The 18653-nt window shown below is 39.1% G+C and overlaps 2 protein-coding genes across 2 annotated transcripts in view; one reads left to right on the top strand and one right to left on the bottom strand.

The window, feature by feature from the left end:
* The window catches only part of ZPBP (zona pellucida binding protein), a 140521-nt gene extending 126599 nt beyond the window's left edge, over window positions 1-13922 (bottom strand). Inside the window, exons 1-2 of the mRNA XM_055420215.2 lie at window positions 13718-13922; window positions 9868-9948 (exon numbers count right to left, since the gene is read on the bottom strand). Coding sequence (XP_055276190.1) covers window positions 9868-9948; window positions 13718-13844 — 208 coding nt within the window. The 5' untranslated portion in view covers window positions 13845-13922. The remainder of the gene's footprint in view (window positions 1-9867; window positions 9949-13717) is intronic.
* Window positions 13923-17514: 3592 nt separating this feature from the next.
* SPMIP7 (sperm microtubule inner protein 7) overlaps window positions 17515-18653 on the top strand; it is a 66490-nt gene continuing 65351 nt past the window's right edge. The window contains exon 1 of the mRNA XM_088832042.1: window positions 17515-18073. Within this exon, the coding sequence (XP_088688168.1) occupies window positions 17515-18073 (559 nt within the window). The remainder of the gene's footprint in view (window positions 18074-18653) is intronic.

Raw genomic sequence — 18653 nt, 5'->3', positions numbered from 1 at the left:
CTTACTGAATTTTAGAATTGTAATGTGATTTAAAAATTGACAAATATGTGCTTTCATTGATTTTAATTACTAAGCATTTTCTCAATTTGCTGTAAAATTTAAACAATACTATTCATTAAACAAGCAAAAATAGTATTGTCTAGGAGATACAAAAGGAACACAGTAAAGATTCAGTTATTTTGAATTTACTCATAAGGAAGACTTTAGGAAAGCAACGCCTCAGTAATTTCATAGCAATACTTCACTGATCAAACATATACTAAGATTTCTGTGATCCAGTAAGATAAAAATTGTTTATGAGAATTAAAATTCTCCTTGACTTTGTACAGAGACTCTCTCTAAACTTTAACCATACAGCATCGTGTGTACTGAATGCGGCGTTTAGACAGCTACCCTTGCTTAGGTTAAGGAAGTTCCCCTCTATTCTTGGTAGTATGTTTTCCTGGGACACTTGCACCTATATTCATAAATGTAATGTGCATAATTTTCTTATATTATCCTTTGTCTTTTTCGAATTTGTACAAAATTTGTGATTTAGTATTTAGCATTATTGTTATTAGCATTATTAACTTAGGCATCTAAGATTATAATAGACACAAAAAAGGAATTAGGCAGATTTTTTTCCTATTAATGTTCCCTAAAAGAATACGTGAAGTGTTTTTGTCCCTAGAAACTGTATAGTCTGGTACTTACTTCTGGCAGGGAAGGTAACAGCAAAACAAACTTTTTATTACCAATCAGGAAAATTTAATTATTAGTTTACTAAGTACTTTAATCAAGTCTCTTTTAGAAGCTTACATTTTGATAGTTATTCATTACAAGCTTATTATATAAAATTATTCAGAATATTAAGCTATGATATTTAAATTTCACCATATCTTAATTTATTCATAATATTTTTATACATGAGTTATTCTGTTATGATACAAGGCAGCTTTTAGTTCCATTCCACTTCTTCTCTGGTCTAAATTTTTCCTCTTATTTTCTACTTACCTCAGTTTAAATGTCTCTTCTTTCTACTTTTAATAAATGCTTCTAGTATTAAAGTGTCACTCCTCAGCACAAGTTACTGGCCCTTTTGTAAGGACACTATTTGTGTGGGATTTGGGCTTACCCTGATGATTTCATTTTAACTGATTACTTCTATAAAAATTTTGTCTCCAAATAAATTCATTTTCTGGGAAACTGGGGATTAGGACTTAAACATATGACTTCACAGAGAAGCGTAATTTAGCCCACCATACCAAGACTCAATTGTTTTTTCTTAAGAATGCTCAAACTACTGCACAATTGCACTCATCTCACATGCTAGTAAAGTCATGCTCAAAATTCTCCAAGCCAGGCTTCAGCAATACGTGAACCATGAACTTCCAGATGTTCAAGTAGGTTTTAAAAAAGGCAGAGGATCCAGAGATCAAATTGCCAACATCCGCTGGATCATGGAAAAAGCAAGAGAGTTCCAGAAAAACATCTATTTCTGCTTCATTGACTATGCCAAAGCCTTTGACTGTGTGGATCACAATAAACTGTGGAACATTCTAAAAGAGGTGGGAATCCCAGACCACCTGACCTGCCTCTTGAGAAACCTATATGCAGGTCAGGAAGCAACAGTTAGAACTGGACATGGAACAACAGACTGGTTCCAAATAAGAAAAGGAGTACGTCAAGGCTGTATATTGTCACCCTGCTTATTTAACTGATATGCAGAGTACATCATGAGGAACGCTGGGCTGGAAGAAGCACAAGTTGGAATCAAGATTGCTGGGAGAAATATCAATAACCTCAGATATGCAGATGACACCACCCTTATGGAAGAAAGTGAAGAGGAACTCAAAAGCCTCTTGATGATAGTGAAAGAGGAGAGTGAAAAAGTTGGGTTAAAGCGCAACATTCAGAAAACTACGATCATGGCATCTGGTCCCATCACTTCATGGCAAATAGATGGGGAAACAGTGGAAAGAGTGTCAGACTTTATTTTTGTGGGCTCTAAAATCACTGCAGATGGTGACTGCAGCCATGAAATTAAAAGACGCTTACTCCTTGGAAGGAAAGTTATGACTAACTTAGACAGCATATTAAAAAGCAGAGACATTACTTTGCCAACCAAGGTCTGTCTAGTCAAGGCTATGGTGTTTCCAGTGGTCATGTATGGATGTGAGAGTTGGGCTGTGAAGAAAGCTGATCACCGAAGAATTGATGCTTTTGAATTGTGGTGCTGGAGAAGACTCTTGAGAGTCCCCTGGACTGCAAGGAGATCCAACCAGTTCATTCTAAAGGACATCAGTCCTGGGTGTTCATTGGAAGGACTGATGCTAAAGCTGAAACTCCAATACTTTGGCCACCTCATGAGATGAGCTGACTCACTGAAAAAGACTCTGATGCTGGGAGGGATTGGGGGCAGGAGGAGAAGGGGACGACAGAGGATGAGTTGGCTGGATGGCATTACCGACTGGATGGACATGAGTTTGAGTGAACTCCAGGAGTTGGTGATGGACAGGGAGGCCTGGCGTGCTGTGATTCATGGGGTCACAAAGAGTCGGACACGACTGAGTGACTGAACTGAAATGAACTGATAAAAGAAAGTAATAAAAAGGGAAGGTAGTTACATATGACTGTTTTATAACTCAGATTTAAAAACTATAGCTTTAAAACAAAAACTGCGATAAAATTTGTGATATCAGTGAAAATGGCAGAGTAAGAAATTCCAAAACCATCCCCTCATAAACCTGATACGAAAAATAACAATGTGGCACATACTGTTAGAATCAACATTTTCAGAACTCTAGAAATTAATCAAAGACTTGCAGCAACCCATGATAAAAGTATTCAAAAAAGAGCAACTGAATCTCAGTGTGATGGGCTGAATTATGCTTCTCTCTAAAGTCATATATTTAAGCTCTAATCCCCAATTCCCCAGAAAGTGAACTTATTTGGAGATAGGGTTTTTATAGAAGTAATCAAGTTAAAATGAGGTCATCAGGGTAGGCCCAAATCCAGTAGGACCAGTATCTTTATAAAAGATGGAAATTTGGACACATAGACAAACAAAGAGGGAAACTATGTGAAGAGACACAGGGAGATATCCACCTTCAACCCGAGAGAACAAGTATTTCCCCTGCTGCCCTCAGAAGTATCATCCAAGCCTGAGTTACTGGACTTCAATCCTTCAAAACTATAAGACAAAACATCTCCATTGTTTAACTCACCCAATCTAGTAGGTTTTTACAACAGCCCTAGCAAAGTAACACAGCAGGTAAAAACAGTGACTTTGTAGCATTTTAAGCTGCCCTGTTTCCAGGAGAACCAGCAGCCTGGCAGGCACCAGAAAGGGAGATGGGGGCAGATGGCCTCCCCTGCCTCCTTCCCAGAGAACTGTCATTATTTGACCTTCCTATCTTCTGTCCCTAGAAGGCACCATTCACAAAGCTATCTTTACATGACCTAATTTAGAGCACACCCACTGTAAAAAGCCTTTTCCCCCAAAGAATCTGTATTAGAGGCTACTTAACTCTGTAAATGCCTGAAGCAGTGGGAACATCTGAGGTAAACATCATTCTAACCAAAAACTTTACAAGGAAAAGCTGGGAAGAACATGTCTATGGGAGCTTTGAGAAGTTCGAACACATTCCTAGGAAAAAAGAAGGCCACAAGCACGCGCAGAGTAGGGCACATGGGCAAGACTGAGTGTGCTCAGTAAGAATGAGATGCCTTAAAGTTCTCACCTCTGGCTGAAACTGAGTCTCTTCAAAGCAGAAAGTGAAGGATACAACAGAGTTGTCGACTGTCTGGCTAAATGTTTAACAGGCACACAGAGATTCTCAGAAAATACTAGGAGACTAACTGGTTCAGGTGTTTAGTGAAATCTCTGTTAAACCATCTAACAGAGCAGAGACTTCAGTGACCACAGATGGCAAAGAATACAGAATTTAAAGTGAGTTCAGAAAAGTCACTAAACAAATGCTACAGGAATACCTCATTCTATTATACTCTGCTTACTGAACCTAACAAATTTTACATTTTTTATCATCAATGGTTTATAGCAACTCTGAGTTTCAAATGATGGCTAGCATTTTTTAGCAATAAAGTGTTTACTTCTCTTTTTTAAAAGATTTTATTGTAGTATAATTGATTTACAGTGTTGTATTAGTTACAGGTGTACAGCAAAGTGAATCATTTATACATATAATCACTCTTCAAAATTGTTTTCTCTTATAGGCCATTACAGAGTATTGATTAGAAGCAGGCTCTTATTTGGGGCTTCCCTGGTGGCTCAGTTGGTAAAGAATCCGCCTGCAATTCAGAAGACTTTGGTTCGATTCCTGAGTTGGGAAGATCCACTGGAGAAGTGAAAAAGCTACCCACTCCAGTATTCTGGCCTGGAGAACTCCCTGGACTGTATGGTCCATGGGGTCACAAAGAGTCGGACAGGACTGAGCGACTTTCACTGTTGGCTTCCCTGGTGGCTTAGACGGTAAAGCTTCTGCCTGCAATGCAGGAGACTGGGGTTTGATCCCTGGGTTGAGAAGATCCCCTGGAGAAGGAAACGGCAACCCACTCCCGTACTCTTGCCTGGAAAATCCCATGGATGGAGGAGCCTGACAGGCTAAAGTCCATGGGGTCACAAAGAGTCGGACACATCTGAGCCACTTCACCTCACTTTGGTGGCTCAGCGGGAAAGAATCTGCCTACAGTGCAGGAGACCTGGGTTCAGTCCCTGGGTCGGGAGGAGGGCATGGCAACCCACTCCAGCATTCTTGCCAGGAGAATCCCATGGACAGAGGAGCCGAGCGGGCAACAGTCCATAGGATCGCACAGAGTCAGACGCAACTGAGCACAGCACAGCACAGGCTCTTACTAGTTATCTATTTTATACATGTATGCGTGTTTGTGTGTGCACACTCAGCCACGTCCAAATCGTTGCAACCCCATGGACTGCAGCCTGCCAGGGCCCTCTATCTGTGGAAATTTTATAGTCAATCCCAATGTCAATCTATATGTCAATCCCAACCTCCCAATTTATACCTCCCACCCTTATCCCCTGGTAACCATAAGTTTGTTTTCTACATCTGTGACTCTGCTTCTATTTTATAAATTCATCTGTACCCTTCTTTTGGTTCCACATATAAGCAATATCACATGATACTTGTATTTCTGTATCTGACTTACTTTACTTACTTAACTTACTTTAGTATGACAACCTGTAGGCCCATCCATGTTGCTGCAAACAGCATTATTTTTTCTTTTATGGCTGAGTAATATTCCACTGTATATATGTACCACATTATTTTTTAATCCGTTTCTCTTTTGATACACATTTGAGTTGCTTTTGTGTCCTGGCTATTGTAAATAGTGCTGCTATTTAACAGCAAAAAAACACATGAACACTGAGGTGCATGTATCTTTTCAAATTATGATTTTCTCCAAATATATGCCTAGGAGAAGGATAAAGTAATTTTTATTTAAGGTACATATACTGGTTTTTAACCAAATTCTATCATACACTTAACAGACTACAGTACAGTGTAAATATAACTTTTATGTGCACTGGTAAACCAAAAAAATTCATATGCTTTGCTTTATCGTGATATTCACTTTATTGTGATGACCTGTAATCAAACCGGCAATATCCCTGAGTATGCCTGTGCAACAAACAGCAACTACAAAAATACCTAGTAAGGAGGAAGAATCGGATTTCCAGAGTACTACATAATATTACCTACAAAAATCCAGTTTTCAACTAAAAATATGAATCATGTAATAAACTAAGGAAGCATAGTCATAGGCAGGGGGGAAAAAAGCAATCAATAGAAACTGTCTTTCAGGAAAGCCAAAGTTTGGAGTTACTGGACAAAGACTTTAAATCAATTATTTTAAATACGATCAAAGAACATCATAGCTTTAAAAAGGTATGAAAATTATGTATCTCCAAATAGAAAATATCAATAATAGGATAGAAATTATCTTAAAAAGAGATATTCTGGATTAAAACGTACAATAGCAACTGAAAAGTGACAATAAAGAATAAACAGCAGATCTGAGCAGACAGGAGAAAAAAGTCAGCAAACTTTCTATCAGTGTGAGAGACAGAAAATCTGAGAGACAGAATAATAAATTAATAAAAACAAAGTTTTCAGAGACCTTTGGGAAACCATTAAACATGTTAGTGTATATACATATGTATACACACACAACACACACACATACACACATACATAAAAGTCCCATGGAATAGTGGAGAGAAAAGGACAGAAATAAGAGCACTTTCCCAAACTGATGAAAAACAAACTACACGTCAAAAAAGCTCAATAAACTCAAAGAGTTTAACTCAAAGAGCATAAACTAAAGACATCCACACCTTAGACACATCATTGTCAACTGTGAAAATCCAAAAACAAAGAAACCAGCAAGAGAGAAGCAACTCACTACATACATGTGACTCTCAGTAAAAGTAGCTTACATTTCATCAGAAACCATAATGAAACAGCAACTCTGAATAGACATAAAACTTCCTTCAAGGAAAAGTCCAGCACCAGTTGAATTCACTTGTGAATACTGCCAAACAAGTAGAATGAATACTTCACAATCTTCCAAAAAAAAAAAAGATGAAGGAACACACCCAAAACACAATCCAACTCATTTTATGAAGCCATTATTGCTCTAAAACCAAAATCAAAGATAAGAAAGCTACAGTCCATTTTTCCTGAAAAATATGTACATAATAATCCTCAAAATACCAAACCCAGCAGCATGAAAAAGGGTTATACATCATAATCAACTCAGATTTATTTGAGAAATTCAAGGCTAATTCAAACTACAAAAATCAATCAATGCAATACCTTATTATATCATTAGAATGGATGAAAATCACACAATTATCATAGTATACGGATAAAAGTATCTGACTGAATCCAACACCCCTTCACAATAAAAGCACTCAACAAACTGAGTGCATTCATGGGCACTCAGTAATGTCTGACTCTTTGGGACCCCATGGACTGTAGCCCACCAGGCTCCTCTGTCTATGGAATTTTCCAGGCAAGAATACTGGAACAGGTTGCCATTTGCTTCTCCTGGGGATCTTCTCAACACAGGGACTGAACCAGTGGTGGGTTCTTAACCAGCTGAGCCACTAGGGACAGTTCTCTTGGAACAGAAGGGAACTTTCTTAATCTGATCAAGGGCATCTACAAAAATTTACTGCTAACATAGTACTTAATAGTTAACACTAAAACCTTTCCCAGCCCTCCAAGTTCAGGAACAAAAGGTTATCTGTTAACAGCAATACTTAACTCGAGGTTCTCCCTAAAACAACTGCCAAGGGAAAAAAAGGCATTCAGATTGTAAAGGAAGAAATAAAGCTACTTTGATTTGCAGATCACATGATATTATATGCATAAAATTAAAAAAAAAAAACTCCCCCTCCTCCTGTTGAAAATAAAGCTAATAAATAATTCAGCAAGATGAAGGATAACATATCAATTTGCAAATCTCAATTATATACAATTCTATACAACAGCATTGAGCAATCAAGACACTAAATTGAGAAAAACATTCTATTTACAGTAGCATCAAAAAAAGAATAAAATATTCAGGGATAAATTTAACAAAAGTAGTACACGATACACACTGAAAACTGTAAAACATCATTGAGGGAAAGTAAAGAATACCTAGGGCTTCCCTTGTGGCTCAGCTGGTAAAGAATTCGCCTGCAATGTGGGAAACCTGGGTTCGATTCCTGGGTTGGGAAGACCCCTGGAAAAGAGAAAGGCTACCCCTTTCAGTATTCACTTCACTACCCCTATTCACTTCAAGCAATTATTTCTGATACATGACTCCAGAAGCACTAGTACCAAAGTATTCTGGCTTGGAGAATTCCATGAATAAAGACAATCCATGTTCATGAATTGGAAAACCATAATGTTAAGGTGATAATACTGCCAAAATTGATCTACAGTTTCAATGAAATCCCTATTAAAATCCCAGTGGGTTTTTTTCCCCACAACTTGATAAAGCTGACTCTAGAATAACATGGAATTTCAAGGGACCCAAAGTAACCAAATCAATCTTGATAAAGAGAAAACCTGCAGTACTCACACTTGATAATTTCAAAACTTACTATAAAGAAACGGAAATTAAGACACTATGTGTGGTACTGGCATAAAGACAGATGTAAAATCAAAGGAAAAAATTTAGAGTCCATAAAAAGACATACATCTATGGCAAACTGTTCTTCAACAAGGGCACCAAGACATTCAACAGAGAAGGAAAAGTTTCTTAAACAAATGGTGCTGGAACAAATGAATATCCACATGCAAAAGAATGAAACTTGACTTCTGCTGCATACCATATGCAAAAATCAATTCAAAATGGATCAAAGACCTAAATATAAGCACTAAAACTGTAAAATTCTTTTAAGGAAATGGAGGAATAATACTTTATGGCTGTTGATCAAGCAATTATTTCTGATACATGACTCCAGAAGCACTAGTACCAAAGAAAAAGTAGAAATCAGATTTTATCAAAGTTTAAAATCTGTACTTTAAAAAGCACTATTAAAAAGTGAAAACACAATACACAGAAGAAAATATTTGATAATGCTCTAGTATCCAGAACATATTAAAAAAAACTCTTCCATCTCAATAACATAATAGACAACCAAATTAAAAAATGGGCAAAAGACTTGAAAAGGCATTTCCGTAAAGAAGCTATCCAAGTGGTCAATAATCACACGAAGAAAGGTTCCACATTATTAGTTAAATATGAAATGCAAATAAAAACCACAATGAGAATTCACGTCACACACATTAGGATGGCTACAATTTTAAAATTTGGACAATAATCAATGTTAATGTGGATGCTGGGAAATTTGAATCCTCACAAATTTCTGGTGTCAAAGTACAATAGTTCAGGCTCTTTGAAAAACAGTTTGGAAGTTCCTCAAAATGTTAAACACAGAGTTACCATATGTCCCAGCAATTTTACTCCAAGGTACATACCCAGGAGAATTGAAAACATATTTCCACAGAGAAACTTGTCCAGAAATGTTCATAATAGCATTATTCAAAACAGTCAAAAAGTGGAAACTTCCTAAATATCCATCAATTGATGGATACACAATTGTAGTATACCCATTCAGTGGAATATTATTCAGCCATAAGTGAAATACTAATATATTATATAATATAAATGAACCTTGAAAACACCATTCTAAGTGAAAGAAGCCAGACACAAAACATCACACAGAGTGTTTACACTTAAATGGAATGTCCAGAATGGGCAAATTCATGGAGACAGAAAGTAGATTTGTGGTTTCCAGGGGCTAGAGTGTGTGTTGTTTTTTTTTTACAGTGATGAAAATGTTGTGAAATTACATAGTGCTGATTTCACAATCTGGTCAATATACTAAAAACTACTCGACTGGATGCTTTAAATAAGGAAGTTTAAATCATGTGGATTTACCTCAATTAAAAAAAATACAAAAAAGTTATAGATGCTATACCTCATGTTACTATGGCAAAATCTTATTAATCCCAAATCTTTATGATATATAGATCTCATTTTTAAAAAATTTTAGCATAATAACTGCATACACCTAATATTATGTTTATTATACAAGTAAAAACACTGTAGGAAACTTTAATTAGATAACTCTTAGAAATAATTATTTTTGTACTTTTAAGCGATTACAGCAAACAGAATTGGACTATATGAATCTAACTCTGTGGAAACAACTTCAATCCATTTCCACAGAAGCAAAAGGGCCATAGGAGACAACAATATAGGGAACATTCGTTTTTGGCAAAAGATTGACAAAATTTAAAACAAATGCCATTTCCTTCCTTACAATTACTGATAATCTATTAATACCTGGAATATTTGGTGATCCCACTATTTTCACTGAGTCTTGGGGCAAGTGAGCACTTCTTGGTAATCGATCCAAATATCCAACTATCAAAAAAAAAAAAAAAAGACAGAAATAATCAACAGTCTGATTCACCAGAAATTTCAAACAGTACACTGTCTTACAATATTTGATATTTGTTTAAGGGAAGCCATAATCAACATCTGACATCTGGTATGTGTTCCAGCTCCAATGAAATTAATATACCCACCGCTTCCCCTATTTATCTCAGCTCCAACTTCTTCTACATCCACTTAGAATACTCTCATTTTTAAAAATCCAAATCCCCACCCTTCAAGACCCACATCCGAAGTCCTTCCTCCCTCAAACCTTCTGTTTACCTTCCTCATTCTGATCGCATTAGTACATCATCTGCAACACTCACTCTACATTGTATCACAGCTCTTCATGCATAGATATAATTTTCCTTATTTCATTATAAGCTCAAGAGTAGGATCAATGTTTGCGTCAACATATCAAGAACTGGTATCTTTTGGCTGCCTTCACCCAATTCTGCCCACTCCCTTTCCTTTGGTAACCACAAATCTGATCTCTTCTTCCATGAGTTTTTGAAATATAATTAATCCACAACACTATGCTAGGTCCTGTTATATCCATAGTGATTTGATGTTTGTATTGATTTAAAAATGGTCACCATGGTAAGACTAGTTATGATAAATTGCCATACAAGACATTACATTCTATTGCCTATACTCCTCATGCTGTATATTTTAAACCAACTAGAATTTCATACCACTTAATCTCCCTCACCTATTTCTTTCCTCCTGTCTGGCAAACATCTGTTTGTTCTCCATCTGCAACTGTTTATGTTTTGATGTCAGTTCATTTGGGGTTTTTTTAGATTTCACATAGAAGTGAAATCATGCAGTGTTAGTGTTTCTCTGTCAGACTTATTTCACTTAGCATAATACTGTCTAGGTCAAAATCCATGTTGCTCACAAATGGCAAGATTTCATCATTTTTTTATGGCTGAGTAAGAGTTGAACTGTGGTGCTGGAGAAGACTCTTGAGAGTCCCTTGGACTGCAAGGAGATCCAACCAGTCCATTCTAAAGGAGATCAATCCTGGGTGTTCATTGGAAGGACTGATGCTAAAGCTGAAGCTCCAGTACTTTGGCCACCTCATGCAACGAGCTGACTCACTGGAAAAGACTCTTGATGCTGGGAGGGATTGGGGGCGGGAGGAGAAGGGGACGACAGAGAATGAGATGGCTGGATGGCATCGCCGACTCTGTGGACGTGAGTTTGAGTGAACTCCGGGAGTTGGTGATGGACAGGGAGGCCTGGCATGCTGTGATTCATGGGGTCGCGGAGAGTCGGACACGACTGAGCGACTGAACTGAACTGTTTACTGTATGTATATATATCTTCATTATCCATTCATCTGTTGATGGGCACTTATGTTGTTCCCATGTCTTGGGTATTGTAAGTAGTGCTGCAATGAACACAGGGGTTCATATACTGAACTGAATTAGTGTTTTTGTTTTCTTCAGATAAACACCCAGGAGGGGTACTGCTGGGTCATACAGTAGTTCTATTTTTAATCTTCTGAGGACGCTCCATGGTCCTGTTTTCCACGGTGGCTACATCAAACTTACAGCCCCACCAAGAGCGCACAGGACCCCCTCCCAGCCCCTCAAACACTTATTTCCTGCCTTTCTGACCACAGCCACTCTGACAGGTGTGGCATCTCATTCTGTTTCTGACTTGCATCTCCCTGACGGCTAGTGGTGCTGAGCGTCTTTTCACATGCGTACTGGCCATCTGTATGTCTTCCTTGGAAAATGTCTGTTAGACCCTCTGCCCTTTTCCTAATCAGGTTGTTCATTTTCTAATGTCGCATTGTACAAGCTGCTTGTATATTCTGGATATTAATCCCTTATCGTATATATTCTTTGCAAATATCTTCTCCCATTTGGTAGGTGGCAGTCAAAAGGTACAAATTTCCAGTTATAAGTGCTTGGGGTGTAATATGCCATACAATAATATCAGTTCAGTTCAGTTGCTCAGTCGTGTCCGACTCTTTGCGACCCCATGAATCATAGCACGCCAGGCCTCCCTGTGTATCACCAACTCCCGGAGTTCACTCAAACTCAAGTTATGATAAATATATGATTAATGTAATTAACACCACTGAGCTATATATGAACCACTGAGAGAATAAATCTGAAGTTTCCAACACAAGAAAACAATTTTATTATGTCGCATACCTTAAAATTATACAATGCTGTATATCAATTATATTTCAATGAAACCAGAATAAAAAGTAAGTTTGTTAAACCTGGAAAAGACAGAAATGGGAAGCAGAAGAGGAAGCTGGGTAATACCAGGAAGGTCTTTTTAAGTCATGCTTTGACTATGCAAAAACCAGCAAGTAAATAAAAGACGTAAGGAAAAAAAAAATAGTCTGCACCAGGCACTGTACCGTGCACACAGCAAACATTAAATAGCTGTTAAATATGACATATTATGATATTGTTCAGTTATCCTTGAACAAGCAAATGTGATGGACACAGGTGTGTGCACAGAACAAGTGGGAGAGCAACAAAAAAATGCGATATAACCGGGACCTAAGTCCTCTTGGTTGTTAACAGAGAGTGGGTTAGCACAAAGAAGAGTATGGTATTCAAAGCCAGATGACCTGGATTTAAATCCCGATTTCCACTAATGAGCATTTGGAAAGTCACTTAAAACTCCAGGAGCTTCAGTTTTCTCATCCGTAAAATGAGATTAAATTCTAGATTTATTGTAGGAACTAAATGGACTATTGTACAAACTATAAAATGCTACATAAATGTTGCCTTTACCATTCATACCTTACATATTAAGATACAGCCTTCTTATGCTATGTCTTATACCCTTAAGCCTGATCTTGTTCTTGGATCAAACACACCCAAACACAAACAGTCTTATCTAGTATTAATATAAAGTCATGGGCCATGGTCAGGAAGCAGCCTTCTCCTACAGAAGTAACTAAAGGCTATTGGCTATTGTCTACTTATACTGCAATGACCTTTGGGCACCTAATGCCAAGACTTTAGCATATTTTCTAACATCTACTCACTCCATTTCTTTCCATCTTCTCCTATCCCTGCCTACCTATGCAGCCCTTCCTCACTGAAATTGTTGGTGGGATTCTCTTCTCATCGCCCCGTATCTCCACAACTTTTACCTAAACACAGCTCTTTTATCCTTTCTATGATTCAGTTCTGGTAGACACTTTATTAAATATTTATAAAACGTCTAAAACTTAAACGCAAAATAACGCAGCCAAAACCTTTCTGGTTAAATGATGACCGTTTAATTAAGCTCTCCCTTCAATATCCTAACTGTATTTTGAAAACGTGCAGAAGTTTCTCGGATTTCTGGATACAAAGCAGGAAACAAACGGCGACAGCAAAATACCAAAACTTTAAAATCCCAGTCTTTGTACTTTATAGCTAAAACCAACAGATGGAGCTCCAGGTCCACGGGAAGTGACAAAGCCGCAGGATGTCTGCTGGTTCTGAAGTATACTTAAATCCAGACCCCAGAACATGGTGGAAAGCTGGCCAAGGACCCGTGGGCTGATGAGGGGGTTAATAACAGCCGGTCTGACCTCAAGCCTTGAGCGGTGGGTGTTTCAATAACCTCGCCCGTGTAGAAATAAATGTGACAAGTCCTTGGTTCCTGAGCACTTACATCTTATTAAATATATGGGCGGGACCCGTGATACAGGCTTTCCCATCGGAGGGCGCACGTGTGACACACAAAAATCTCCGGAGCTGCGGCCCCGCGCCGCCCGCCGCCGCCTCACCTGACGGGGGCGCCCAGAGCACCAGCGCGGAGACCACCAGGACCACCGCGGCCCGGGAGAGCGGGGAGCCCGCGGCCCGGGCCCGCCGCCAGCCCCGCCGCGCCCGGCCCGGGGCCGAGGCCTCCATCCACACGCCGCCGCCGCCTGCCGACCGTCGGCCGAGAAGGTCGTTAGGCGGCGCGAGCACACCCGCCCGCCGGAAGCTGGCGGGATGCGGGCCGGAAGGGTGGCCGGAAAGGGGGCGGCCGTTTCCGGCAGGGCGGGGGCGGGGCTGGCAGGAGGGTTAGGCCACTGGGCCTCGTGGGCTCGACGCCCGTGGATGGACTTGATGGTGTTCGTCCTCGGGACGTCGCAGCAGCTCAGGGAACCCGGGTTGCATAGGCCACCTATGGAAGGTTCTGGAGCCGGAGAAGAGCCGTGGGCCCCGCAGTTCGCGGGCGTCCGTGGTCGGAGAGACTGCCTGACCGAGAAGGCCAAACCCAGACTGGGGGTGAGGGTCAGGGAAGCGAGCGCTGGTGCAGACCCGGAGGGCTGCGTGCTTCTCCCGACCTTGGCTGCTGCAGATGTACTGGCCACACACAGCAGGCGAGCGTGGAACTGGACCCTGAGCCCCTGGAAGAACCTGGGTGGGAAGAACGGGGAAACAACGTTGTATGGAATTGACCGCATGCAACGTTATCACCTGAGTTCAGAAAGATGCATGAAACCACCTGTCCCCCCTGAGTGGGCGTTCGTTTATAGCCAGAACAAGTTAGAGTCTTACGCATTTCTGCAGCAGAAAGGATTTACTTAACATGAGCAGAGCTACAATAGAAGCAAATAAGCATTTAACTCAAATACTTGGATGAATGGAGTTTAAGCAACTGAAGACATAATGCCTAGTAACCATGTATAAAAGGAAGGTATGAGTGAACTAGAATGGACTGAAAGCCATCTGTGGGTGTCCATTGTGCAGGAGGAATCTCAAACTGACAGCTTAATCTCTGCTCTTTGGTAGAGTGACTCCAATAGTGATACCTTAGGGTGTATCTTGGTTGCACTACAGGTAGATCCCTTGCTGTCTTTCAGCTGAACTGCTTTACATACTGTATCTTCAGAGCTAGGATTGTGTCTGTTTTGCAAATATTTTAACCTCAACTGCTGGGCTACTTCCTGGTATAATATAAGCATTCCAGTAGTCATAAATTTTTTTGAAAAGGAAACATATAGTAGAAAGGAGTGAAGAGTTCTTTTGAGAACAGGACCAGGACCACGATGGAGACATTTCTTAAAGACTACTTCTTAAGAAGTCCTTGTTTCTTATTAGCAAAGGGAATTTAAATTTCGGCATATTCCCTGGATTTTCTGGCTATATTTATGCAGGTGTTAATAGGTAAAATATATGCAGCACAGTTTATTCCACTGAGTAGATTTACTTCTTTATTAATACTTCAGTTCAGTTCAGTTCGGTCGCTCAGTCGTGTCCGACTCTTTGCGACCCCATGAATCACAGCACGCCAGGCCTCCCTGTCCATCACCAACTCCCAGAATTTATTCAAATTCATGTCCATAGAGTTGGTGATGCCATCCAGCCATCTCATCCTCTGTCGTCCCCTTCTCCTCCTGCCCCCAATCCTTCCCAGCATCAGAGTCTTTTCCAGTGAGTCAACTCTTCACATGAGGTGGCCAAAGTATTGGAGTTTCAGCTTCAGCATCAGTCCTTCCAATGAACACCCAGGACTGATCTCCTTTAGGATGGACTGGGTGGATCTCCTTGCAGTCCAAGGGACTCTCAAGGGTCTTCTCCAACACCACAGTTCAAAAGCATCAATTCTTCGGCGATCAGCTTTCTTCACAGTCCAACTCTCACATCCATACATGACCACTGGAAAAACCATAGCCTTGACTAGACGGACCTTGGTTGGCAAAGTAATGTCTCTGCTTTTTAATATACTATCTAGATTAGTCATAACTTTCCTTCCAAGGAGTAAGCGTCTTTTAATTTCATGGCTGCAATCAGCAGCCACAGTGATGCTTACTAATCTGTATAAATGCCTAAATTGAATTTTGGAAAGTCCTATGGACGGAGGAGCCTGGTAGGCTAGGGGTCCATGGGGTCACTAGGAGTCGGGCATAACTGAGCGACTTCACTTTCACTTTTCATTGTCATGCATTGGAGAGGGAAATGGCAACCCACTCCAGCATTCTTGCCTGGAGAATCCCAGGGACAGAGGAGCCTAGTGGGCTGCCGTCTATGGGGTCACACAGAGTCAGACACGACTGAAGTGACTTAGCAGCAACAGCAGCAGCAGCAGGCATGTTTTAGTAAACACAGACCTGGATGATTTAGATCCAACCAGCATTTTGGTCAAGGTTTTGCACTTGTTTGAGCATACCTAGAAAACAAATTTCAGTGAATAGTACTCAATAAATCACTGTGTTTGGGTATATATTTTGCTAAAACTTTTTTAATTTTTATAAAGTCAACCTACACAACTTGATTTTTGGCAAATGACCTTGTACTGGGGACCTCAAGTAAATAAATGGTAGAGAAGACTATCAGAACATGCAAAATCCTGAAATCTCTGTTTTCTGTCATCAAGAATTTGCTTCATCAGTCCCTCATGCCTTAGTCTGCTATGTAAATTCCTAATATTCAACCTGAGAAGATGAAGTAATATTGGAAATCTTAGTTAATACATGGCATGATTCTAAAGATGAAAGCTGATTGCTGAAAATCAGAAGGTAGGTCTGTCATTGTATTTGCATTTTTTAATCCAATAAGGATAGTGTGAGTTTGATGCCCAAATTCTACTGTCTGGAATTCCTTTGATAGCTATTTTTGTGCAAGACCAAGTTATCTAATTGAAATGAGCTATTAAATGAACAATGTATTGATGATGTCTTTTTTTTTTCCTTTTTTTGCATTGAGCTAATAGCTGGTATTTACTGTGGTTTTCTTGAAATGAGTTTAAGAACCTCATTGCTCTTATTCTGTCCATTATGGTAGAAAAAAAGTAAGTAAGGATAATGTAGGACAGGTGAAAGATAAACCCATGCTTTGATTATAAATTTAAAGTTTCTTTAAAATTAGATGTATTGATATAACTGTAGTGTAATATATGTTCATTTTTTGCACTTCTTTTTAATTTACATTTATATAGGTAGCATGTTTTGTAGTTTATTATATCTATAAGGTTCATGGGGTCATAAAGAGTCAGACACGACTGAACGACTGAACTGAACTGATATCTTTGAGGTAAAATACTTAAAATATACAGGAGAATACTTTAAAATATATATTGCCTCTTTATTAACTGCTTTATTTATACCCTTTACTGAATATTATTTACCCATAAAATATCAACTTATGGAAAAATTGAAAAATAAATGAGCACAGTTTTCCTGAGTAGTGCTGAGGAAACTATCATAGAGGTTTTACTAACAAGTCTGTTTGTTTTTCCTAAGAATTACATTATAATGTATATAGTGATACAGTGTGTTACCTAAGAATTAGATTATGCTGTATTTAGTGATACAGTGTGTTAGAGTTCTAACTGTTGCCAAGCAACATGGGCTCTGTTTTTTGTTCTTTCTGTGCTGGTTCCTTACTTCCTTTAGTGGAGAAAAAATATTTGCCTTAAAAATAAAAAAGATAATAAAAAAAACGTACTCTATTGGCATTGAGAAAGCCAAATCAATAACTGTTAGTTTAATGAGTTCTCAGTGATGAGAAATATAATAGTTTTTTTTTAGTTAAAGAGAAAGGAGCCATCAGAAACAATATACAGTCATCCACAGCTTTAAAGTGAGAAACCATGGGTACATATTCACAGCTCACGCCTGGAAAGATGAGTATCTCTGAAGGATCCTTCCTTTCAAGAGCCAAGGCTGTTGAGAACATAGATTACCCCCACTACTGTGCTCTACTAAGAAAGCTGAATATGCCTTTTGTGAAAGGAGTTGAGGACAGACATGACTATGGCAGGATGGAGAAGAAATGCAGCCCTACTTTTCTTAAGTTTCACCCTTATCCCCCTTCAGTCCTGCCAGACTATCATTTACACTATCCATATCCCCCACCGTATGGGCCAGATTATCCATTATTTCCACTTCGGGATGATGTACCCTTACATGACGCCTGCTCAGGGTTTTTGAGTCCTGGTGGTGATGCTGATCTAAAGCCTGGCATTGGCAGGACCATACCAAGCCTAGTAGATTTCAGTGATGTGAAACCTCAACATCGCGTTCCCAGGCCAGACACAGGATTTCAGACGACATTAAAAAGGAAAACCATTTTATTAGAAGAACTGAAACAGGACAGAAGATGGAATTCCAGGGCAGTACCAGACATTTCCATCAGAGCAAGACTTGGAGGTAAATGAAGTGACATGGGCTTTGTAATTTTTAAAACTTTTAGATGACAGAAGAGCATGGCTCTAAGATTCATTCAGTACTTAGCAGTTCATTTGACATAAAACTGTAAAGAACCAAATAAGGAATTCTTATTTTTAAATTACAGACTGTAAGGAAAATGTAGTAAGAACCATAAGCTTTTTATAAACCTGTTTGAAAAAAAAAAAAAAGGTTTTCAAAAAGTACAATCACTGGTGTAAGTGACAAAGTATATATCAGATAACTTATTCTAAACATACAGATAACCTAATTTTGCCACAAAGAAATATATTTAACTCTGATAATTGCATATCATGCCACCTTATCTGTCTCCCTTGAAAAAAATAAATTTGCTGATGATTATCAAAAAGTTTATACTGGCTGAAATGCAGCGAGAAAGTAGTTGAAAGTAAATTTGAGGGTCTGGTAAGAACCAGGGCTGAAGAGAGGCAACCTCTGCATAAATTACTCCACCACAGCCCTGGAGGCAGAATTGATGACAGTTACTGACAGCTGCACCTATGGATTTTCTGTAAGAACCTCAGAGAGTGTCACAAGCCTG

Source organism: Moschus berezovskii, chromosome 3, assembly GCF_049115385.1.
Source record: "Moschus berezovskii isolate FMDL1 chromosome 3, NW_MosBer_1.0, whole genome shotgun sequence".
Classification (NCBI taxonomy): Eukaryota; Metazoa; Chordata; class Mammalia; order Artiodactyla; family Moschidae; genus Moschus; species Moschus berezovskii.
This window is presented reverse-complemented; position numbering and strand designations above follow the sequence as displayed.